The sequence below is a fragment of the Xiphophorus hellerii genome, chromosome 20, assembly GCF_003331165.1.
Source record: "Xiphophorus hellerii strain 12219 chromosome 20, Xiphophorus_hellerii-4.1, whole genome shotgun sequence".
NCBI lineage: Eukaryota > Metazoa > Chordata > Actinopteri > Cyprinodontiformes > Poeciliidae > Xiphophorus > Xiphophorus hellerii.
This window is the reverse complement of record NC_045691.1, coordinates 11,418,714-11,444,607: the sequence shown is the minus strand read 5'-3', so window position 1 is coordinate 11,444,607 and position 25,894 is coordinate 11,418,714. Positions and strand designations below refer to the sequence as shown.

The following is a 25,894-nucleotide window of genomic DNA, read 5'->3' as shown; positions in this document are numbered from 1 at the left end:
GTGTGGGTTGTAATGAGTATTTTTCTTTCTTTATTTAAAAAAAAAACCTTAAATTTCAGTGTAATTTAATGTAAATGGTTTTTAATTTTGGTATTCAAAACTTTCTTTTTTCTGAAAATGAACACCTATGTGTAATATCAATGTAGTCAAATTTTAGAATTTTATATTTTACTAGAAATTATACGTTCTTGGGGGCCCCCTGCTGACCTGGAGGCCCGAAATTGGTCCAGACTTATTAAAAATTGACTCTAATTGTAGAAAGTGTAACAGACTAAAATATTAACTAAATTATAGGAAGTGATGAACTAATTAAGATGATAAGAAATTAACAGAGACGTTCATTATTATAACTAAAAATAAATAAATAAAAAATCCAACATTATAATAAAACAACATAGATTTGAATATCAGGAAAGGATTCATATGTTTTCCACAACTCACAGTTTTCTGTAAGTTATCAGCTCATTATTTGAACATCGACTAGACAAGCTGCTCCACATGCAGCTGTGGTTGGAGTGGTTTCCAGTTAGAGAAAAATCAGCTGTGCACAGTCAGTTGCACTTGGACGGAGAGAGAGGGTACAGAAGAAACAGAGAGAGCTGCTGTGCGCGACAGATCTCATCTCTCAAAATCAACCAGTCAGTGTCCCAAAACACGAGAAGAGCTTCTGATCATCAAACGAACCAGCTCGCAGACTGACTTCGGTCTCCGCGCAAACTTCGCGCCGAAGCTCCAGCATGTCCAGCGGGGACCAAAGCCGCGGATGTGCCACATGAGGCGGACTCGAGAAACTGAAAGCAGTGCTCAAACTTTGCCCACGGAGACCACTGTGACTCTTAACGAAACGCACACGCAACTTTCAGCGTGTTTTCTGCTCCTGTGACACTTTCCGCCCGTCACCTGGCCCGTCACTTGGGATTGCTGGGATTCAGCGGCGTGTCTCTTTTATGTTCAGCCGAGGAGACGTGTAGTTTTTCAGGGTGGTCCGTTCTAAGGAAGGTGACATGCAGGTTCTCGGTTGGACCACAGTTCTCCTCTGTCAGTGGATCCTACAGAAGGTGAGTTGTACTTATGAATAGGTTAAGAACAAACTGATATTTTCCTTATTTCCTAGAAATCACCTGCTGAAAACTGCACAGGTGCATGCTTTCAATGCTGATTGCACATGTTTACAACACAAGAAACATCCGTAGTTAGATGAAAAATAACTGCGGACAGCCTATAAGACATGAAACAGTCCTGATGTGTCTTTGTTTCTATTGCTTTCTGCATTTTCTTTTTTACGTTTTGACTGGAAAGAAAAAAAACCGCATGTGCGCCTCCGCTTCCAAGCGCGCAGATTTGTGCTGCCTGAGCGCTTCCTTTTCATTCCCACTTAAGCAGCCCTCCTTATCCATTTATCTATTTGCCCTTCCAGCAACTTCCTCTAAAATTTTCTTCAGAAGTTGAATACGCCCGTGGCTTGGTTTATTATCTTCCCATCGCTATGTGGCAAAGAGTTGGTGCGCTCAGTTGTGTTTGCTGAAGCTGCTGCAGTGTGAGCTAAATGTGCACGCTTATACACACACATAAGCGCAAGTGGCTATTTTGGAATCAAAGTTTTCATCAAAACCTCACTTTGACCGTAATGTTGCTCTTGTTCTGTCTTTACTCCCAGGAATAGAAGATTAAGATACACCTGAAGTGAAAGGCTGACACACAACGCACCTCTGTCCGTTTCCAGACTAAAGATTATAATTTTAACAATTTTTCTTATCTTTCACCAACTCAGCCTCTAAATATCACACAAACTTTGCTTCCTTTCTGTCTTGTTCATCTCCATCTCTCCATATTGCCACAGCTTAAATGTTATAGCACATACTTTCTTACATTAGTGAATAAAGGAAAGCCCTTAATTTTTTTGTTTTCTCTTCTCAGAAATTGTTTTATAGAAGGTGCACCTTAATAAATTTCAATGTTAACAAGATGTTCATTTATTATAATAATTTAATTTTAAAAATCAAGTAATATATTCTCTAGATTTATTGTTCACAAACTGATATATTTCAGATATTTAATTCTGATTTAAATGATTCTAGAAATCCAATATTTAGTTGATCAGATTTTTTTTGTCTTACATCAGAAAAAAAAAAACAACTTTTTATGCATGAATGTCATCCAGATGAAATGTCTTCTTATGAAACTGTACACCATATATTGTGAGGACCTGGTTGGGGCACCTTTTACATTATTTGCTGCATCAGTGCAGTGTGGCATAAAGTGATCAACCTGTAGCTCTCCTGAGATGTTAATGAAGCCCAGATTGCTTTTATAGTGCTTTCAGCTGGTCTGTGTTGTTCGGTCTGGTATCTGAACTTCATCTTGAAAATCATTCATAAACTCTCTTTGTAGTTTAGGTCAGGTGGATTTGTGGTCTAGTCAGGCGCAATATCAAAAAATGTGGAAACTTCATATTGAACCTCCAATTTTGTGCTTCTCAATCTTCCTCCAGACTGTGGGACTTTGTTTCCAACTTAAATTCAAATATCACTTTGAATAAAGGTTCTGTCCTGTTTCAGACCTTTTCTCCTCCAAGAGTGGCTTAACACAGATGCTGTTGCAACTAGAGCACAGTTCTTGGAAACATCTTCCTGTGGCTGAAGCTTCAGCCTCAACCATAGTTTCCCCTAAACTCATGAATGAGCTTTACGTCACAATTCTTTAATAACTGTGGTTGTGCAACATTTATTACCATGCATTTTCCTTACACTCAACTTTTCTTTAATATGCTTGAGCACAGTAAACTGAATAGCAACTTTATTAACAAGGACCTTAGATGACTTATCTTCCTTATTAAGGATGTGAATGACTGTTGCCATGACTACTGTCAGGTCAGTAGTTCTTCCATGGTTATGTATGCCAAATTACTACATTTCTGTATCAAATATACTTTTTAAATCATTCTTATGTAATGCAATGTTCAAAGTTTATAAGAAACAGAATTTTTGATTTTTGTTTTCCTCCTGCCAAAATCCTTAAAATTAATGGAAATAAACTTATGAAATAAATCTGTCTGTACGCAACTGGCTCTTCAGTAACACTTAAGAAAATAAATGAACTATGATAGTATTCTAGTTCACTGAGATGCAGGTCAGGGTTCAATGAGCAGCCCTTATGTGTAGAGCAAATCTTATTAACAGTCTAATGTCACTTGATTCAAGTGACAAAGTGAAGTGTTATGAACTCACAGAGGTGTGGATGGGTTGGGAATCTTTGCTGCCCACAGATTTGCCTGGTGACAAGAAACCACCAGTGATTTTTTTTTTCCTAAAAAAAAAATACATACTTGTTCTTTGTTTTTGTTGGATTGTTCACAAATCAGGAGATGGGGGGGTTATCTTGTTTTGTGAAAGGTGAGATGCAAGCCTGTTGTCAAGACTGAATGCAAATAGTGTCTCTCGCAGGGGGGAACTGCCACAGACAGTTTGGGGTTCAAGTGTTAGGATTGATTCTGTATTAGATTTTATCAGCCAAGCAGTTGCAGTCTTTGTGTCTGTTGGTAAAAAAATAATAATAATCACCTCTGTAGCGCTTGAGTAATTTGGCTGACATTGCATGACAAGTTACATCTTTGAGAGCACAATTAGCTTGAGGGACATAAATGTGAGGCGGTAAAATATGCAATAAAAAAAATCTGAACACAGATAAAATAAAAAATGAGAAAAGGAGGTAAACAGCGTGGAGACAACCTAAATTTGATGATTAACCCAAAGTCATTACTCAAGATCACTTAAAGACATTTTGCAAGAAAAGTGATAAGTGGGTCTCATTGATCTAAATTTACAAAACTGCTCATTTTCAATTAAATTTGAACCGTTTTAGTATATTTACACAATTGATCAAATTTTTTGGTAAAGAAAGTAATGAAACTGTAGTTTCCTTATGCATGCATTGCAACATTATAATATATTTCACCTTGTTCTTTGAAATCATATCTCCAGTAACAGCACTACAGACGAAGAAAAGATGTGTGAAAAGCTTCTTTGCTCCTTTATGCTCCCAGGAGAAACAATAGCATTAGCCAGCATCTCAAACTGACGAAATCCTCTTATCTCCCCCCATAAAACAACTATCCGTATACCCCAGGGATATTACGGCAACTGAGTCACTTTAATTTCATTGTATATCGCCCCTCTTCCTTCGCAATCGTGTCTCATATATTCTGCATAGCTTTGCATTTCAGCGGTATCTATGTGTCTTTGTAAAACGTGCATGAGAGATGCACCCGTGCTGTTATTACGTGCCCACATGTTATGATTCCATTCTCAACATGATAGTGGTGGAAAGAAAAAAATGATCAATCAGCAAACAGCGGGATCAGATGTTTTTCCATCATGGATTAATCCAGGTGGTTGGTGCTTTCCCTCCCACTCTTGTCCTTTCGCCCATCTCTTCATCTGTGGATCATTTTGACTGTAAAAACATTCCAGCTTCTGTCAGCATGAGCCACCACTGCTCTGTAATCCGTGTGAATTATATTCTCTATTCTCTGATTAGATGTGTAATCTGTTGAATCATGATGACAGAAGCAATCACATTACTGCCATATCTGTTGTCTCTGAAATTGCTCCCAGAGATTCAGATACTCCTTTAACCTAAAAAAAAACCCAACATGGATTCATACAGTATTTTAATGAATTCTGACATGAATTGCTTGGGATTAACCAACAATTCATTTAATTTAACTTCTTTGCTTCCTTTTTAACAGCACTGTCTCATTTTTGAGCCACGATTGTTGTTGAAATGAATCATCACGTTTCTTTATGTGGTTAATGTTAAATTTTTTTTTGTCATCCTTATAGGAGAGACTATTCCATGTAAAGACTATATATGGAAAAGAAATATACATTTTAGCGTAACATAATTTAAAGCATCATGGCTTCTTACAACTGACAAATGAAAGCAAAACCAGAGTCAGGCGTGCGTGCTGCTAGAAGAGCTTCACTGCAGCTCTTACAATAACACTTTCTGTGAGAAAGAAGAAACAATGGGGGTTTAAGTGGGGCGGAAGAGAGCTGTTCAAAATAACCACCCAGAATCTCTTTTGGTTCACATGTGGTGAATATAAAGGTCTTTGCACGTCATTTTTGTTTTACTCAACAAATCATTCATGAAAATTATTTGTATGTTACGTTGCAACGCTTCTATCGTTGTAGGAATTAGGGACATACCAATCCATCATGTTTGAAATATGGCAATTTTCCTTTTTATTAGGTTTTTATCGGTTACTTGCAAGTAAAATAGTGAACCATATAATTTTTTTAAGAATCCTCACAATATTCAATTTGTAAACACACCAACGACATTTACTTTTGCGCACTTCAGTTTAGTTTAGCAAACATCAGATAAAGGTTAGGGGAATGTGCTGTGTGGTACATGAACAAAAAAATGTTATTGGAACATTTTCTGTTGGGTTCGAAGATACCATTTCCATCAAAGAACCTGGAGTGTATATCTTTTTTTTTCTTTGATACATCATGCTTCTAAGAAATAAAATAAGAATCTTACAAAATCAGGATTGGCAGGTCAGACCTCCAAGGTATCGGCCATGAAAACAGGTGGATCACTAACAGAAACATTTCATCATAAATAAAGTTATTTTCTACCAGATTTTGGATTGATTTACAGTTGAATATTTTCTACAAGAACAGTTGGAACTGCAGTAATTTGAACCAGCAAAAGGAACTGAGAATTCAGAGGTTCCTGCTTTGAGTTTGAAACTGATAAATTCTGCTGAACCCAAACTGCATCATCTCAAACTCGTTTTATAAGCTACATAAACGTTAACAGTAACCCATGGCCATATTAGAGCAACATAGATCCTAAAGAAGCAACACACCACCACCAACAGCTTTTCTTTTTGTTTGTTTTGTTTTTTTCAGAGACATCCTGACATCAAACCTTGATGCTCTCTGTCAGTGGTGTTTAAAAGATGGAAAGTAGAACAATAGCGGCTCAGACAGTGAAGAGGAAAACTCTGAAAACGGACATGACCGAATGTGCAAAAAGTGGCAACTTTTTTGCAAGAACGAGCTCACAGTTAGAAACGTATAGTGAGGTTGATGAAATGGTTAAAATAAACCACTGTTCAGTCATGTTAATGAATTGTGTAATGTTGTGGCATGTATAACATAGCATTGCATAATTTAAATCTTTTTATGATGTGCGCACCATAGCTGTCTTATGGCCCCTCAGTCAGGTGAAAGATACAGTATTTAACACCAGCCATGGTCCAGAGTGGAGGTAGGATTACTCATATAGTAAATGTTATGAAACCTAATAGAATGAGTATGGTGGAGAACTGCTTTTTATTAGAAGAAGTCTGAGATGCTTAGATGATTCAGCTCATCACAACTTAGCTGAATTGATCAGAGAACTAAGGAAAAACGAGATTTCCACTGAAAATTATGACCATTTTAAAATGTGATTTAATGTCATTGTCAAAAGAATTTCTCATGTCTCTTGACAATCATTCTGCTCAGGTGTATATGAATGCTTTATGTTGTTATGCAGAACAAAAAAGATTATAGGGTCATTAGAAAGTTGTGTCAGTACTCTGCAATAACAAACTTGCAGAGAATAGTACAATTGTTTTAATGTTTTTAATAATAAGGATCAGATATCCAAGAACATTAGAATTCATTTTGGAGAAAAGGAAATTCTGATGTCTTAAAGAATAGTGTTGAAGATTTGCCCTTTAACTTTTATTCTCTTATTTGTAAAATCTAAGTTGTGAGAGAACAGTTTCCTTGCAGAGAAAAAAGAAATAATAGTGTTCAGAGAAAGTGCAACAATTGTGTGTGTGTGTGTGTATATATATATATTCTTTTTTGTTAAAGGGATTTGTAAGGTACAGACATGTCTCTGAATAACAAATAACACAATATTCTGATATTGTTGAAAAGTATGTGTTGTGAAGAATATTGTTGGATATGTGCACTGAGAGTGTTTGTTTGAGTTCATGTTCTTGATTAAGGCCCTTAGAATTAGCCCCTTTGAAAGAAAAATATTTCTAATGACTAGTATGCATGCTTCTGGTGAGGAACAGAAGAGGAAAAATAAGTTAGATTCATTTTCTTAACTTCCATCCAGCTATGCTGAGTCAGTTGTATGAGGCTTAAATACAGATACATATCAGAACCTTTCAACCATAACAGAAGAGTCGAAGTTGTGTTTGAAGCTTGTTTCAGGGTCAGGTCACTAAACATTTTTAAATCAAGATCTAGATTGGAACTATGTTCCAATTTAGGCTTACTGACCCGTCAAAACAAGCCTGGCTGTGCTGCTTTCAGGATGTAAGATCCAAGGAGATGCTGCTGTACTTTGGAACAGATTCTTTCTTTTTAAATAAACAAAATAGTCAAAAATAAACCCAACCATAACCTTACTACAAATGATTCAAAACAGTAAAGCTCAATTTAAATGCTGAAAAAAAAAATCTAACTCATTCTTATTCTTTGTAAATGCCATGTTTTATTGATACCAGAAGTTGCTACCAAACCAGACTACAAAACACATTAGGACATTTAAAATCAGATGTGCTACAATAAGCAGATGAAAACTTGGTTTAAAAGTCTTAAATGATTGAGCTGCATATAGCAGGTTTTGTCCATCAAGTCAACAAGTTTTATGCTTTATTCCTTTAGAGTGACACAGAGCTCAGCTACATTTGATGCCTCAAACAAGGACTGGCTTTTTTTCATCGTTCATCATTTTGTATTTTACCACCTCACAGAATAGTTTTTTAAAGACTGCTGAGGTTTCATTTTCTCTTCTAAGTTAGTACTGAAATACTCATATATTTGTTACCATTTCTACTGGTTTTTAAACACTTTAATGTAAATGTTTGTTTTATGGCCAACAATGTAGCATAAAAGATATTATTTCACTCAGCCAGTAATTTTTCAAGTTCCCAAAATGAGATTTTCCAATTATTATGTTTCTGTTTGGTTTTATATTGTTATATATTAGGCTTTAAGTTATGACAAACAAATGCTAATTACCGGATGCACCAAGTTAAACCTTTTGTTTATCTATGCTCCTGCACTATCACTATAAACTACTAAAGTCTATTTGAACAAGCTGATAAAGATGTCTAATGATTGTAGAAACACAAACATCCACAGAGAGAGAAGCAGAATGACCTTTGGTAACTTTGCTGATGTTTTATTGATATTATGAAAAATGAAGTTTTGAATTGTAGAGTGAAGAGTCTGGCAGTTGCACTGACTAGTGATTTTCAACTTATGCATGTGAAAACACTTGATTATACCTTATTTCTAGGGAATACTGCTTGGATTTACTTCAAATAACAGACAAACAAAAGCTTGCCAGATGATGATAACCCTGTTGAAGCAGAATCTTCCTCAACATTTTATCCTAAGAAATGTTTTTCTTTACCCTGACGTCCAGCCCCAAAATACATATACTGCTTCTGTAATGGTACCTGAGTGCATTAGTGCATTATATAGATAATTTTAACAAGCAAACAAATGGCAAGAAGCAGACATAAGTGCTGTATGAGAGACATGACTATAGGTGGCAAAGGTTGCCATTAATACAAATACTTTGAGAGAGGGTCTATGCCATTCCAAAAAGACAATCCACAAACACTTTCACCTCTGTATTTAGAGACCAAAGCTGAATCACACCATAGTTGTGAGAACGGTCTTAATGTGTTATATTAAAAGAGGAATCTTTTCCTTAAATAATTATCATTTTTGTTTGTTTTGGGCAATAAGAATTTTGACTAAATTCTAATCAAATCACATATCAGTGTATCGGATTTGATTTTCTTTGATTATTGAGGCTGAAAATAGGAGGATTTTCAGCATTGTACAACAATCTGCTTCTGTTTTCATATTCTTCTTATATTTAACCTATAAAGGGGGTTTGTAAAGACTGGTAAATAAAAATTCAGAACTAAGTGGCATTTTTATTTGACTCTTAAATTAGTAAATAGTTTCACAATCCTAGAAGTGACGTTGTAATTGTCAATTTTTGTTCAACAATTTCATAATTGACTTTCGTAACTTCAGATTTTGTTCCCAAAACCCAAAGTTAAGGGTTTCTTAAATATACAAGTTTGCAATAATCTGTGTTAATGTACACAGTCTTTCACTCCGCAGTACAGATAGATAACAGATCATATTAGAGAAGGGCAATAAGACAAAGCACATATGAACATCTGCCTATAAACTGCTTCATAAACAAGAAGTTTTTTGAGTATCCTACTGAAAGTCCAGACTTCAAGTTCAATGCTTTGGTATGATATTAGACAGTTGCTGCTGTGGCAAAACCAGTAATTAGACTTGTGGGACAATTATTATTCATCATAGGGCCAAGTTGGTTTGTTCCTTTAATGGGTAAATTAATCATTTTAAACCTGCTTGTTGTATTTACTAATGTTATTGTTTGATTTAATGATCAAAAACACTATGTCCTGTGACAAAAGTAGCTAAATCAAAGCAAGTCTGCAATGGGCCAAATACATTTTCAAAGCACTTTAATGAATTACTATTGAACATTATCTGGGGAAAATGACTCCCTCAGAGGAGCTAGTGGAGGCTGAAAGGAGAAGCTCGGAGGAGACTGAGGAGACCGGCGAAGAAATGACTTGCTTCTATTGTGTTTGTGATAAAACGCAACACAGACGTGAATGTATACAACGTATCGGGAATGACATAAATCATCCCTGAACGTGTTCATAAACATGTTCTGAGCTGAGGGGGAAAAAAAATTAGCAAATGCTTGAAGTACTTTCCTAATTGTCTCCTGTTGTCGTGAGCAACATGGGCACCACAAGGAGATTGTCTTGTCAGAGCATTACCAAATACTTATGAAGCCAGGGAGGGAAGCATAATGATAGAGGTGGGCGTGTTGTTGCCCTGTACAGTCTGACAAGATCAAACATCAATCACTGAACAAGGCCATATGCTGAGCAGAATACCAGAGGGAACTGTTTATCACCTCCCTTGATTAGAACTGATGTTAATATTAAGGAAGATCAATAAATTAGTACATTGTTGAAAATCATTAGGAGTGTTTTATTTTGTGTGCAAGTTTCCTAATGTGTAGAAATTGACATTATCAATTGACTTAATGATTTAATTTATTGTAATTATTATTTACCATTTTTATGTTTGTCAGTGAGAAAACAAAGAGCTATAGGCTTGGTATGAACAAGTCGTTTTTTTTAAACAATCCCATCCCTGCCTACGAGAAAAATAAAATGGAGATTTTAACCAAAAATGGTGGATTAAGGGATCAAAGTCACCTAAAAGAGCCTGAGGTCACCTGGTATCGAAGCTCGTTAGACATCAGTGTCATAGAATCTGAATAAATGTGATAGAAGTAAGGACCAAAAGGTCTGCAGCTATAACAAGCATCCCAGGAGACCACCAGGAGCCTCACTGCTCAGGAGTTTGTGCGTTGGACATTTTACAACCATTTATCAAGTTAGACTGATTAACTTGATAAATGGTTTCCTAATTTTTTTATGTTTTTAATTTTACTGTGTTTTAAAACACTGAATTCCTGATGTAACAAGGAAAATATGACAAATATACTTTTAAAATGCTACTGAACTATAAAATAATTCTTTCTCTTTTTATCCTTTATAAGTAAGGACATAAAGATTTTTCTTTTGTAACATTATATTAAAGATAATTGGCAAAGCAAACCAACAACAACAAAAAAAACATTTAAATGTGTTTTGATGATAGGATTTGACTAGTACTATCAGTAGCAGCAATAGTTGTAGTAGTAGACATGCAAGCATGAGCCAGGTGTTGAAAAAAAATTAAATGGAGGGGAATCCCTTAATTTGGGAACTTTATGTGCACAGATTCAGTTAATGTTCGAAATGTATTTTAGTTGGGTTTTGATATCTTTAGTTTTATGTTTTGTAATTGTCGGCATGCTGTTGCTGTTCCCGGCCACGTCTCTCTTGAAAAAGAGATTTTTATCTCAACGAGGAATACTTGGTTAAATAAAGGTTACAAACAAACAAAACAAAATAAGCAAATTATCATTATTTTTGGTTTGAGAAATTGGAATTTAGAACAAATTCATACTTCCAGGATAAGAAACAAAACACATTTTTATTAAACTACAGAATAAAAATACACAAATTTACAGAAAAAGTATGACTTAAGTTTTCTGTTAAATTCACACAAAAAAAATCTTGTTGCCATTTGAAGAGAAATTTATACACCTCGCAAAGGTATATATTTCACTGTCAATAGACAATGTTGCAACAAAGAAATAATGGACCAAACATAAATATATGTTCATAATTGTATTGTTGGAATGACATTACCCAGAAACATAAATCTTTGATACAAACATTTGATCAATTTTGGTGACTTCGCAGCTGAATGTTACTGAAAATAGAAGAGAAAAATGGTTTATTTTCCTTCCATGCGGAAATTCTGTGAAAGTGAAATGGAAATGAGCAGATTTGCTCAAAGGTAAAGCATTACAACAAAAACTAAGAATAACTAAGAATAAGAGATCTTACAAGATCGTACAAGAACAAGTTAACAACTTAATAAAATATTCTTTACATGTATTAAAAGTAGCATACTCAGATTAAGGAAATGTGTAGGAGTAGGAGAGTGAAGTAATAAATGTCCAAGTGTATTTGTGCATAAAAAATAACAAACCAGTTACAAAATATGGAAAACTTTGCACATAATAGTGGTCTGAGTTTGTTGGAAGCAGTGATGGTAATAAAGTTTAACAGCTGCTGTCTAGAAGGATTTACAGTTATGCTCATAAGTGCGCCTAGGATGCAGCAGTCTGTTAGTAGGAGCTCTGCAGTCCTGCAACAGCCTTATGCATGGGGTGGGAGACATTGTCCAAGAATGATGTTGTTTACGCCAGAGTGCTTCTGTTTCCCACAACCTCCACTGGATCAAGGGGGCATCTTAGGACAGAGCTGGCCTTCCTGATGACCTTATCTAACCTCTTCCATGCAGCTGTAAAAATCTGCTGATCCAACAAACTACACCGCAGAAGATGGCTGATGCCACCACTAAGTCAAAAAGGCCTTCAGGAATGCCCCCTATAACCTCAAAAAGATCTCAGTCTCCTCAGCAGGAGAAAGTCTGCAGCTGACCCTCCTTCAAAGAGCATCAGTGTTGTGATTCCAGTCCAGTTTCTTACAGATGAACACGCTCTTCTCTATTCTGTATGTTAGTGTTGGACATCGTAATTTATAGATGGTCTCAAAAATTATTTTACATTAGATTTTCTTCCTCACCTTCATGGTGACAGACATGCTTTTATTAGAAAACATTCTATATTATTTGCATATTAGTTTCATTCTTACATTTTAACATAAACTTGTGTTTCAGTTCAAGTGCAGTGCTGCTTTTCTTGCAGCTTTAAAAGTGAAGTAAGTATTTTTCAAACATTTTAACACTAAAATGTATGTAATCTCAGTGTGCATCTTTTTGATATTATGTTGGAATTATTATCATCATCTGTCTGAAAATTTCTCTTCACTTTGGGTGAAAATGTTATTTGTTTTTCTGAGGTATTTCTTTTTCTGGTAAAAATATGCCACTCTTGTTTTGCCCAATTTTCTTCCAGACTTTTGTTTTTGTCCTCTTTTGCATTATTTAATAAAATAAAGCAGCAAAGGGAGGTTATGGGTAAAATGGTCAGCCCTATTTACTCGTGTTGCTCCACTTTGAGAGGTCCCCAGTCATCTTTGTGATATGGGGAGGGTGTAAATCTCCCTTTCCCCCCTCTCTTTTTCCTGGCTGTGAGGAGCACAGTCGAGCTTTGGAAATAGATCACATCAGAAGGGACAGTTGGCTCTCGATGATGGGCACCATGTTTGTTTCATACATGCTTGATGAGTAGCTCAGCTCTCAGAGGGGGCCACCAGTTGTGGCGTTACACCACTGCTGATGGTCAATATGTTGCCGAGTCTCAGCTTCCCCAGGGAGGAAATGCACACTGTGCTTCATACTCTAGCTATCTGATCCACCGGTGTGGCCCTGTGTTTGCTGATGTGAGAAGCATGCATTATAGCTCGACACTAGCTCACATGTTGTACTGAAAGAAAACAACTGAATATATAGCATTGTGTATGCAAGTTTGTAGATATTTTTAAATGACCTTTCCTGTCTTCATTTTCAAATAATATCCTCTTCTGTATTTGTGTGTAAAAAAAAAAAGTGTTCTGTTATTTTTTTCTAATGATGGGGCAATCATTCATTATGTCAGTGAATCAACCATTAATCAGTCCCAGTGATCTGCAGGTAAAATTCAGAAATACCTTTTTTTTAAATTCCTTTTAGTTTATTGCATCAATAAACAACATGTTGATCGATGGAGTCTATTTTGTTAAAGGATGGGAGCATACGCTTTCATGGCTAAATGAGGATAATCCTGCAATTTATTCATTTCTTATCAAATTTAAAACATCTACCCTTATCAAGGAACCTGTTGCTCCATTTCTCCTTATAAATGTTAATTCATCGTAATGCTTCATCTAAAACAAAATTCTCAGAAATCAGTCTGTATGTGTTTATTGTAGTTAGAAAATTTAAAATAGAAGATAATACCAGTTAAGCCTATGCAACGGAACGCCTGCGTGCTGTTTTTCTATTGTATTTTTCGGGAGTTTCACCCCCGAAAAATGCAATAGAAAAACAGCACGCTGGGCGTTCCACTGCAGGTTAAGGGGTTAAAGTGAGATTGGTGCTTCTTTATTCTGTTTCATATGCATTTAATTTCACGTGTCAATGCTTCAATTCATGTGTTTAGAGTTGAATAAAACTAACGTGTCCACAGGAAAAAGAAAAAGCAAATTAGGTTAGATTTGAACGCCCTGAGCTTTTTGGTCTTGATAACAATGGTCAACACAGAATTACCTTGCAGCTACCAACAAAATATTTGAGATTTAAAGTTTGTCACAACATACCCCAAACATGAGGAACATGATAATAAAAACTTAACTTTTTGATCTACAAAGCAAATTACAATGTGTGATGAAATATTAACATCACCATGAAAACATCATTACCACAGTGAAACATGGTGGTGGCAGGATCATGCCATATGGTTGATTTCCTCTAGTCGAAGGGAGGATGGATGGAATTATGTGCAGGATAAACTACACAAAAAACCAGATTGAGGGTGCAAAACATTTGGGACTGAGGCAAAGTTCAATGACACTAAACATTACAGCCAGAGCTGCAATATGATAGATCGGGGCATGTTCATGTGTTAGAATGAACATGCCCAGGTAAACCTTTTATGGATGCAACAGGTACCTGTTGCCTATGGTACCTATGGTACCTGTTAACATGTAAATCTAATTGAGGACCTTTGGCAAGACTACTAAATAATCTAATGTATACCAATCTGACTGAGCTTGAAAGGTTTTGGAAAGACAAATGAACAAAATAATACTATGTAGAATAGAAATCATTAGAAAATAGATAGTTTTTTGTGGGTTAAGCACAAAAAGCTCAGAGTTTTCTACTTTTCCTTTGTAAATTCTGTTGACATAGTCACAAAGGTGAGAATTATACTTCAATCAATCAATCAAATTTTATTTGTATAGCACATTTCAGCAGCAAGGCATTTCAACGTGCCTTACATCATATCAAACACAGAAACACAATGCAACATAGAATCAACAATCAAAACACGACATTAAGTCAGGTTCCATCAATAAATTTGTAATTGATTACGTTTCAAATACAATCCTAAACAGGTGGGTTTTTAGTCGAGTTTGCATCCATAAAAGATTTACCTGTTACACTCCTACTGTTTTATATGGAACCAAATACCTATTGCTATTTTTATTCCTGACTCACGCTCACAATCATACAGTTTAAAACGATGCAGACAGCATTTTAATGGGCTTCTGGCACGGGGCTCCGTACACCTCCTTTATGGAATTTCGAGCAGGGACTCCGCCGTCCCTCACGGATTTTTGTGCAATTCTATGGTACCTGTTAGTGTCTAAAATTTACAGGGTTTGTGTTACGCGCAGTGGCCCTCAGTCACTCGCCGTTTTTCTTCTGGCACTAGGCTCCGTGCACCTCTCATGGAGAGAGTTACTTCTTAACTCTTTCTCATTTATTAAATTCTCACCTTTTGTAATTAATTAACAGGGCTTGCGTTTTTACGTCTAATGAATAATAGTAACTTTCCTGAGGGAGACATAGGACAGGACTTTATTTGAGTAATGAGATATTAAAGTGTAATCCAAGCGACATGTAATATATAACTCATGGTGCAGATGGTGGTGAATGCTCAGGGTCAGATTAGTGTGAGGACCCTGGCCCACACAGGGTGTGGAGGATGGATTAGTTTTTTTTTAACATTTTTTTAATATCTCTTACAGAGCTTGTAATGCATTAATTCATACAACCATTGGATTTATTTGAAAACTGAAGCAGAATGAGAAGAGGAAACACACACACACACGCACACCCCTAGATTGGTGACCTCTTTAGTAAGCTCCACTGACGTTCAGACAAACACACTATCCTAATAAATAAAAGATTCTGTTCATACCAATCCACTGGTGATAAAATCTGGGGGATTTGACTGCTGTTGTGTTGTTTTTTAAGAAGACATGTAATAACAGACCCTTGTTTGCATTCCCTTTTAGTCCAGGCAGCACTGCAGGATTTGCGTTGGATGCATTATTAAGATGAAAGCAAGACAATATGATTGTGTTTTTCTTTTGTTCACAGTTTGTTCACTGTAGACTGTTTCGCCAAGTCAAAACTTTCTTTATATATTGTTTCCTGAATTCAGGCGTATTGGAGAGAGGAGATTTCAGTCCAGATCGGGGCACTCAGCAGAACCATTTGGTCACAGATCCCCTGCACATCTCTCAGTCTTTTTCTGTCTTTCTTTTTGGCTTTCATCTTACACCTCTCTCACCTGCCACCTGCCTGTCAAAACCTTCACAATTGAGCTTCTATCCTTCTCTCCATTGCTCTATTTCTCATCCTGCAAGCTGTTCTACCTCCAAGCTGCTTTTGTCCAGCCCTTCAACTACTGTGGCCAGTGTTTTTGATTAAAATGGAAAATTAGCAGAAAAAATATATAAGGATGATATTGTTGTGTTAGTTTCCAGCTTATTTTGCTCTGAAAGTTTTCTATAGTAGAGACAAGATTTTATATTTCCCTTTCGCTCTCCTGGTGGTTTCTGGCTCCAGTCGCTGTGTTTCTCCCTGGGTGTTTCTGAATTAAGACATGGCTCTTCCTACTGCTGAATTATATAAAAATCTTTGCTTGGTTTTTAGTTAATTAGCCAAAGCAGGGAGCAAATGGCTGGGGGGAGAGATGGTTAGGCTCATGGCAAAAGCCGCGTGTGTTTGTGTGTGTGTGTTGATGTGGCTAGGATAGACTCTCCCTCCTTTAACTTGGTCCAACTTGGCCGAAAGGAGGCTGCTGGGAAGGGAGACTGGGTCAGAGCTATGGATGAAGAAGAGTCCACAGCAAAATGAACTTGAGGCTGTGTGGGCAGCAGGCAAGATCAGAAAAAAAACCCATCTGATGTCTTTAATTCTCACATTTTGGCATTGTGATCCTCATAGATAGCTTAACTGTCATGGTCGTGTGGCATTTATAGGGTTTAAGGTATACCACTGCTTCAAAACCTCATTTTGTCCTGTTGTGCACCATGATATGACCAGATATGACACTATGACGGTTTTAAATGCTTTCCAAACAACATATAACAAAACATGCATGCAGAAATTATGTCAAATTTCTTCACCAGAAAAGTACAAAATTTCACTCAGACAATTCAGGTGTAAGTGTTTAAAAATGTATTTGCCACCATAGCAGTAAGTCTGATTTTGGCATCTAGGCTTCAAAGTCTTCACTAGTGGTCAAGCTGTTCAACATTTCATGGAGTGATGAGCTGACCTCTACCCCCTGAACGTGTCTTTCACACGTCAGGCAAGGGATGTGCTGGGGTGGTGGAGACTCTGAAGAGAACCAAGGAAAACCTGGCAGTAGCACCAGCAGCTCATGAAATGAAATGCAGAGTGCAGCAGGACACTTTGTAGCTTAAATACACCCTACCAATGCAAACATTGGTAGGGTGTGTTTGATATTAGGGATGAGCTGATCCAGATATCTGTATCGATATAGGGTACCTTAGGATAACTGCTTACGCCATTTCTCAGGCTTTGCCTCTTTTATTAAAAGATAGGAGAAAAAAAATATCAGAATCTAAACTAAATAAGTTGATTTGTAACTATGCTGATCCCAAATCATTGATAAAGAAAAAAAAAGCTGGTAGCTTCTCATGTTCAGTGTCTATGCCAACAAGTGGAGGAAGTGGTCTGGTCACTCTCAGGGTGCTTCCACACCAGGAGAGTTCAGATAACTCTTTTTGATTGGGGAGTGGGAATGCCAAAATTCAATGAAGGCCAAAAGACCTTCATTGAATTTTGGTTCTCTTTGAGCCTGTGCGTTAGAAAGCAAACAAAACTGCTTGGATAACATGGTGCAGATACAACAGCTGCTCACTTGGAGCACTAGCACAAGACGTTGCCCGGTATGAGCAGCAGACAAGGTTTTATTTCAGTTAATAAAAACACAAAACTATCAAATTTTTCTATATTTTAGGCTTTTTAACAAGATGCTGGAAAAAGTTATGGATTAGGCAGAGTTATGGCAAACTGTGTGCTTCCCCTCCCCTTATCTTTTACTTTTGCTGCCAGTCAGTTGGCTGACTAAACCATAATTTTCCTTGCTTAGAGGAAGGACACATTTGGCTGTTTTAAGCAACCAAAATAGTTTTGGTTGTTAAAAACATGTAACTGAAACTAAATAAGCACCAGCCGCCCTACTACGGTAACTCTGTTTTCCTGGTTAAAATCCCAGTTTTACTTTATTAAAAGAAGAACAAAAATAAGGGGTAGTCTGAACAAAAAATAATGGAAATGTACTGCCATATGTAGATGTTATTTATTCTGTTTTGCCCCAGTATCAATAATTAAAATAACAACAAATTCTATTAACAACATAATGTTTGTAATTACCAATATTAATAGCAGCAGGTTTAAAAAAAGTTTTAAAATTTTTATAGGTTTTCACGCAGTGAAAATCTAATGCCAACCTATGCCTAGCTTGTTACTGAGATCTCATACATTGCACATGTTGTTAAACCACATATTAGTGAAAATGAAAGTTTATTCTGTTCAACCAACTTAATTTGGGATTTTTCAGAGATACAGAATATTATTACCAGTATCTAGATCATTCTCATTTAAGCAAAATAAAATTAATTCCCTTTAATCCAATCAAATCATGTGCATTTTGAGATTGTAAGATTTAAATCAGAAAGTTAACTTTCTAATTATTTTTCTTGCTTTACAATGATACATATTGGGAAGGGTTCTCTTAGTCACATTAATGGACACAACAGACATTTCTTCAACCCCCTTTTTCTCTCTATGTAGACCTGAATAACAACCTTTTCAAAACAGGATATATGGATGGTCAATAGGCTGGTTTAAAATCAGCCTCAGCAATTATTTTCCTCTCTTAGCAAGAATTATTCACATTGTTAAAAGTTAATTAGCCATCTATTTAGTAACTCCATTCTGTTCATTTTTAAACCACTTCTCCTGCATCACTGATTAATCCATTGTTGACACTCAGTCAACGTTTTCAGTGTGCTTTTCAAAAAAGACTTGTAGAATCTGGAGACTAAGTATAAAACCATGATGTCCTTACTAATTACTGCATTAAGAAATGTCGATGAAACTTGAATTATCTGATCTCTTCATTATGCCTCATTTTCACAAAGCAGTCACTCTTGAAAACTATGGGTCAACATTCTTGATTTAACCCAGGTGAAGTTACATTTCCCCAACAAGATTTGGAAAAACAGAGAACAGAAAACCTTTAGAGAGACTGAGTGTCCCGAAGCCTCAGTTCACTCTGCTCAGCAGATGTCACCCTCCCCTCAGCAAAGTCTCAGAACAGACCCTAACCTGCAAGCAGCAACATGACCAGTCAGTGACAGTGACATAATGTGGCACCTAGAGGACCAGTCAGACAGAGAATGAAGGATGAGAGGTGATAGATGGGGAAAGAAATGGAAAACTACCACATATGCTCCAGCAGCGAGAGGCTGGACACCTCTCTGCACAGGACTGTGCTACAGTATGTTCAGCCAAGGAGAGTGTGAACAATGTAAATCAGCCTTTTCAAGAAGGGCAACAGCAGAACAGCTTGATCCCTTAGTGGCCAGCTCTGAGACTGTCCTTATAACTCTGAACTGAGTAGATGTTGGTACACTGCTGAAAATATGTTGCATGAGTGAGAAGGAGGAAAGGTTAGTGTTACATCGTGGCAGTCTTTCCGATGAAACTGATGGGAAAGTTAAAGGAGTGCATTTGTACAGAATAAAATAATCAATAAAATTCCTCCACGTGTAAGGTTGAAGACTTTTTTTCATTGAAAACTTCCAGGAAAAGCAAAATATAAAAAGCACACATTCATTGAAAAAAAAACCTGTACTTTGAATCAGCAAGCAAAGCTCCATTTAATAAACTGCAGAATAAAGAGGATTACCTACCAACAAAACACCTCTACTGACAATGAGCCAACAATCCTCATGTCACATGTAAAGGAAAATGATTATTTGTTGGCGCTTAATACAGTTAATCTACGACATGTGTAACAGTTATATACAATACTCTTATTTGGAACAGGTCTCGTCTGAGATGCGGTAAGCAGACAGAGCAGGGCCCTTTGCCTCCCCCACACTAGAGCAATAAATTTGCATTCCAATGGAAGTGGGGACTACGGAGGTGTCTGTGAAATCTCATCTTAGGACGTTTGGCGCCAGGGATCTTCCGTATCAGGCAGCGATGGGCACGAAGTGGTCCGCCTTTGCTTAGATAAAAAAAACAGACACCTTTGCTATAAATCAGGAAGTCACAACTTTCTTTGGGGGCCTGAGGGAGTTCTAATTGGTCGAAGAGCAGAACGCCTTCTTTGCATATATTAAATAGGGAAACGCCTCTTTGGTTAAAATTTCAGGGCAGCACCGGAGAGGGGCTGAGAGAGTTTTTTTTCATCTCTTCTCCACGAGGGCGCCTTTGTCTGTCTTATATGTTTTGTGTTCGTCTGTCTTCCCTTGTGTGTTTTTATTTTCATGAGAAAATGCATATCTCTGTATCTCTGCAGCTTTGTTGTCGATTGCTTTGTATGAGATTAAACTCTGTGATCTGTGACGTCATTCTGTTTCGCCGTACTTTTGCAGCCGTGATGACATCCGCTCGCGACCCGGCTACACCTGAGGTTAGCTGCCAAACAAACCCTACAGGAAGTGGTTGTACTAGCCACAACTCTAATTAGCCAATTAAAAAAGAGCTTCTCTTTTTATGTTATCATCATTATTCTGTTTACATGCTAAACACCACTGTGTTCATAGTCAATACCATTGGCAAAGGAACAGAAAAATGCTAGATTCAAACATGTAGATATCGTTTACACTGCATCCTTATTGCTGATCAACTCAGTGAATTCTTAGTTTCTTTCCAGCCCATTTGGCATTTATTTTTTAAGAATTGCCTGGTGATTTTTTTTTTAAAGTATTTGAACAAAAACTTGTTTGCCTCAGAGGAACAAATTACAAAACAAGGAGTTTGTCAGTTATTGACTTCAAAATGAAATCACTTACAAAGGCTACCGACTTGACCTTGGCTTGCCAGATAAAGAAAGTTTCTGCAAGAAACAGTCAATCTGACCTTGATTAGTAAACAAACACTCATATTTAGTACTTTTGTACAGCTGAATGTAATATAAAATGCTTTAGAGAAGTTAGAAACAAAGGAAAATCATTCAAACAAAGATTACAGAGTTATACAATTTGCACTGCATGTAGTGAAATATGCTTTTAAAAAGTTTTGCATGGAAAAGAAATGGTGTGACTTGGTTGTAAGTTTGCACTAGTGCAGATCAGTAATTTGTATGCAAAACATTTCATTTATAAGGAGCTGGTACTTGCAGAACAATACCTGAGGGCATAAATGACAGCAATTGGCCAGGATCTGGGCGATACAGTACAGTCTGACATGACATAGGTGTCCTCATTACCCACCGAATCAAACATCTGGTCACTGTGACAGCTATTTAACCATTATGGCAGGCATTTGCAGAACCTGGTGGAGAAGTTTGTGACCGTAATATGACAATTTGACTATAAGACTAGTGGCCAGTTGATCAGAAATTTAAAAAATGCATCTCTTTGCGATCGTTAAAAGTACTACAACTACCACAGTGCTACCCAGTCGTCCTGACACAACATTCTTCAATGTGGACGTAGCTACTGAAGATTGAAATTTAGACATTTTTAGTGTGGCATTTAAACAATAAGACAAAGGCAGCAGAAAGGGAAGCTGTTTAAAAGGAAAGTAGACGACCTAAATGGGGAAATCTGAAGTTCATTAAGTGTAAAGGCCTACACATACATACTTGGGCATACTTTATTCCACGGATGTCTGTGCATACTCAACTGTACATTTTTACAACTTTGTTCATGTATTTGGTGTCGCACAATAAACTGCTTGGTGGAAAACAAAGATGATAAGGTTGAGAGTCAGTGCAGTCAGTACTAAGGACACCACATAAGCCAGACTTGAACTTTATGTAGCACTATGGGGTGTGGTGGCTGTCCTGGATGGAGACGAAATGGAGCGAAATGCCTAACTAACATCAAATTAATCCGTCCTTTCAGATTATAGGAAATGAAGGACTTTGTCATGAGAAATGAATGCAAATGTTATGTTTGACTATGAAATTTCAGCTGTCCAGGGACAGGTCTTTGCTGCTCACACAACACACAGTATGCCTGAGTGGATGTGAGCCTTAAATTATGACACTACAGTCATTTAAAGTAATCAATGTTTGCTTCACTTTGCAACTACAGAATATGGAACAATAACACCAGAACCCAGAAGGATACAGAGGGCATGTTCGTTCACAAGACTTGATCTGACCCGTGTTTGGTTGAACAACCTTGCAGAATATTTTGATTTCATCAGATCTCCTGCCAGTGCTCTTAAAAAATGTCCATGCATTGTGTGGAGGAAAAGGAATTACATAAGAGTCGCCACCTTTAAATTGTCAGGAAAACTGGTTTGGTGAATATGTTTATTATGTTAATTTTTTTTTTTCCTCAAACACATTTAGAAAACAATAAATAAAAGAAATACTAGTGTTTTGTTATTAATTCCTCTCACTGACTGTCTTTGTTTATATCTCATAGACTTTTGCATTGCTCCAACTTGTCTTGTATTCCAGGTAGTCATATCCTCCTCATTTTTTCTCTGTCACTGTGTGTGGTGTGGTGAGGTGTTTTTGTGCAGTCTAGATAAGGAGGCCAGGGTGAAACTACGTCTTGCTGCATCAAGCAGTGGAGTATTGAGAGGCCAGCTTTGTGTCCCTGCGGCCTGCTGAGACTCATAAATCAAACAAATGCACACACAAGGACAGAAAGAAAGAGATTAAAAAGATATCTGTGAGTGATTGAGCACTATGTTACCTTGCGAAAAAGAAGGCCCAACACAAATACTACTGTAAATATACATATCTGTGCAGGAGTGCCTCTGTGAGACCTTGAACGAGTAAACCCTGACATCAGGAGGGACATGTGCTCAAAATTTATGTCTTTTGCGAACATAATTTCTGGGATCGACTTGACGGCTTAACCTTAAAGTAATATCAGAAATGACAAATCCACAAATTTTGCCCCAGTATAATTGTCTGCCTCAAGGTTTATTACATCTAACAGAATCTCATCAGCCAGAGCAATTTCTGCTAACCAGAGGTGCTTTATGCAGAGATTGCCACATCCACTGGATCGAGATTAAAATGAGGTTACAAATGAATGTGCCTGATAAATGTTTTGTAGTTTTTAATCCACAAGGCCAGTCTTTTGTATAAACCCCATCACCCATCTAAGCTGACATATTTTTATGTTAACATCAATTTAAATCAACAACAAAAAGACGCACTTTACAAAAATATTCAAAATCTATTACTTCTATTTTTGTAAACTGTCTCTAATAACTTTGCAGCTCAACTAAACCCGCTATGTTTCTTTATGTCACATACTGATTTCTGTTTTGATTTTCTTCTGTCATAACAAATGTTTTTTTGTTGAGATATGAACCCACCTTCACATTTTCATTCGCTACATCTCTGGTTGCAAAGATTAGATTCAGTTGCCAAATGGCTTGGTTAATGATTTCATTCTTGTCCTGCATTGAGATATCAGACCTCTCTGTCACCTTTTTATTCACATATCCAATGCTGCACAGGCTCTGCTACGTAGGAGGGTAATTGTATGCTCATTTTATACATCAGGTTCAATGTCATGTTGGATAACATGCTGTCACAGTTCAGGCTGTTTTATTTCTTTGGAGATGTTTCGGCAACTTTTTCATCAGTTTATCAGTCATGTTTATGTTTTTTTTCTTGCATGCAGAGTATTATTTTCTTTCCTCAGTGACACAAATAACACAGTGATGTGTCACATATAGAAAAATGTGAGTAGCTGCAAATGCCTTTGATGCAATTTATAGAAACTTTAAATTTGTTTTATTATAATAAATTCTTCCTGGGACATATAAGATTATGCCTATATAGTACTTCAGTTAGACTTTTTTAATGTAAATAACTGCCAACTAAAAATGTGGTACCATGGGGAAAAAAAGCTGTGAATGCATCAATAAAAATCCGACAGCTTTTAAAGCAATACCTTAATGTACTTCTGCTAGTGCTACTACTCTGCGATTAAAGTGGTAGGTTGCATGAGTTAACCTTGATTATAAATACTATAGGCTTATGATATCATGGTTTTAAATCTGATGCCAGCTTTGGAGCATTAGCATAGACAATAGCTAAAATACATCAGCATTAAATGCACTCAACACTGCAAAGTAAAATGTTAGAATCAAATGTGCTAGAATGTGCTATATTTTAGCCACATCATTATTTAAACTGATCACAGTGCAAAGTAAATATTTACGTATGTCTTTCTTATATACATCAAAATGAATTATGATGCAGAACAGCTGGGTTGTATTCATACCTGACATATTTAGTCTTCTTTAAACAGACCAGAGTTTGTTTTACTTGTTGGTCCAGATTTCTTGTGCCGGTGTAAATACGTTCAAGTGATTCCTGGTGGGAACCAAACAACCAGACTGAGACCCGCTTTTTAGGTGGCTTCCGTCTGCTTCTGAATGAATTTACTGCAGTTTACTTCTAGTCTGATTACAAATTGACCTTGCTCTGAACAAACTATCGGAAATATACATCTGTTTGGACTCCATGAGCCACCACTGGTGGGAATTATGGTAAAAATGCTAATGCTATTGCTGATTGCACTGAAATTGCACCTGATTTCTGTGCTTTGTAATCGTGCTTGCAGCATGTTGTGGGTCAGGACATGCAGAACATGTCATCTCATTTACCCTGCAGCAGCATTTGCCAGCACCGTTCCAAAAATAAATATCCCATAACAAAACCTGCATTTTATGAGTTGCTCATCACCTACACGACCACACCCATTAATTCTATTTTAGTGGCAATAAAAATCATTTTTAAATTTCCATTTTAAATTAAAGCTGCTGGATAATGTTTTCCATTTTTTTGCAGTGATTTTCGCTCAGCTTCATTTTTCTTAATGACTTCACGTGAATTCCCAATAATTTTGGCACCAAAAGGAGGGGTTGATATCTGTTTTTTTATTTCCTTGTAATCGAATTTTCTTGAAACAAAGTGAGCAGCTTTAACAAGAACAGAAACAAATGTGTAAATAAAGACCAGGCTGCTGGCTGTATTGACTTTGGAGTGTATTGGCAAACCTAACACAGTGTGCTGGATTGGTTTGTTTATGGGTTAATTGCCCCCTTGACAACAAAGTAACCATAATGAGAGTATCTGAAACTCTCAGCTGCTTCAAGGCTGCTGGAATGGAGGATGGTTACGATCTGAAAAAGAATAAGAAACTCATAAGATTTTGAAGAGAAAATCAATGCCTTCTTTTCACTTCACTTTATAAGGAAGTATTCTTGCAAATATAAGATATTGTTGTTCTTAACACTAATTAACCCCTACCGCACGTTAGATTTATTAGCAAAGTTGTCCATGTGGTTCAATAAAAAATACACAAGACCCGTTAAGACCAAAGTTATGAGGATTTTATGTAAATTTAGCACATATGCTGTCTCAAAATTATTGAATAATTCACATTTGTAAATCAAATTTGCTCCCGGAGATGCATTCAGAAGAATAGCCCACAAGTTTAGAGTAAAAAGACCAGTGGGTATTCCACCTAGATGAAGCAAAAAGAGGAAGCTATCAGAAGTTGCCACCAGAATCTTGAGGAGGTGGGTGGTCAAAAATTTTCGACTGACTGCAAAATACTTACAGCAAGAATTCGGTGGCAGTAGCCACTAAGGTTGAAGTTTCTACAGTATAACATATACTAAACTATGAAGTGCCGCACCTGAATTTCTAGACATCCACCGCAACTAATTACCCCAAATCACTAGAAAGGTGGTGTTCAAATTGTTTGAAACTGAATAAACAGGCCAAAGAAGTTTCTGTTTGGTGGCAGCTGGCAGAAGATTCAAAAGTGGATCATTTTGTGTCTATGGAGCAGCAGTATACCTGTAGGAGGAAAAATGAAGCATAAAAAATCATCATTCCTTCAGTGAGGCATTGGTGTGGCTCAGTTATTTGCTGTGGCTGCTTTGTTTGCTCTGGAACTGGAAACACGTGGGGAGCCAAATGCATTCAATCCTGGGAGAAAATGTCATGCTGTGTGCATTGG

The 25,894-nt window shown here is 36.8% G+C and overlaps 1 protein-coding gene across 1 annotated transcript in view; it reads left to right on the top strand.

Annotated features, from left to right (window-relative positions):
- Positions 1-482: 482 nt before the first annotated feature.
- nxph4 (neurexophilin 4) overlaps positions 483-25,894 on the top strand; it is a 54,851-nt gene continuing 29,439 nt past the window's right edge. The window contains exon 1 of the mRNA XM_032548411.1: positions 483-1,058. Within this exon, the coding sequence (XP_032404302.1) occupies positions 1,005-1,058 (54 nt within the window). The 5' untranslated portion in view covers positions 483-1,004. The remainder of the gene's footprint in view (positions 1,059-25,894) is intronic.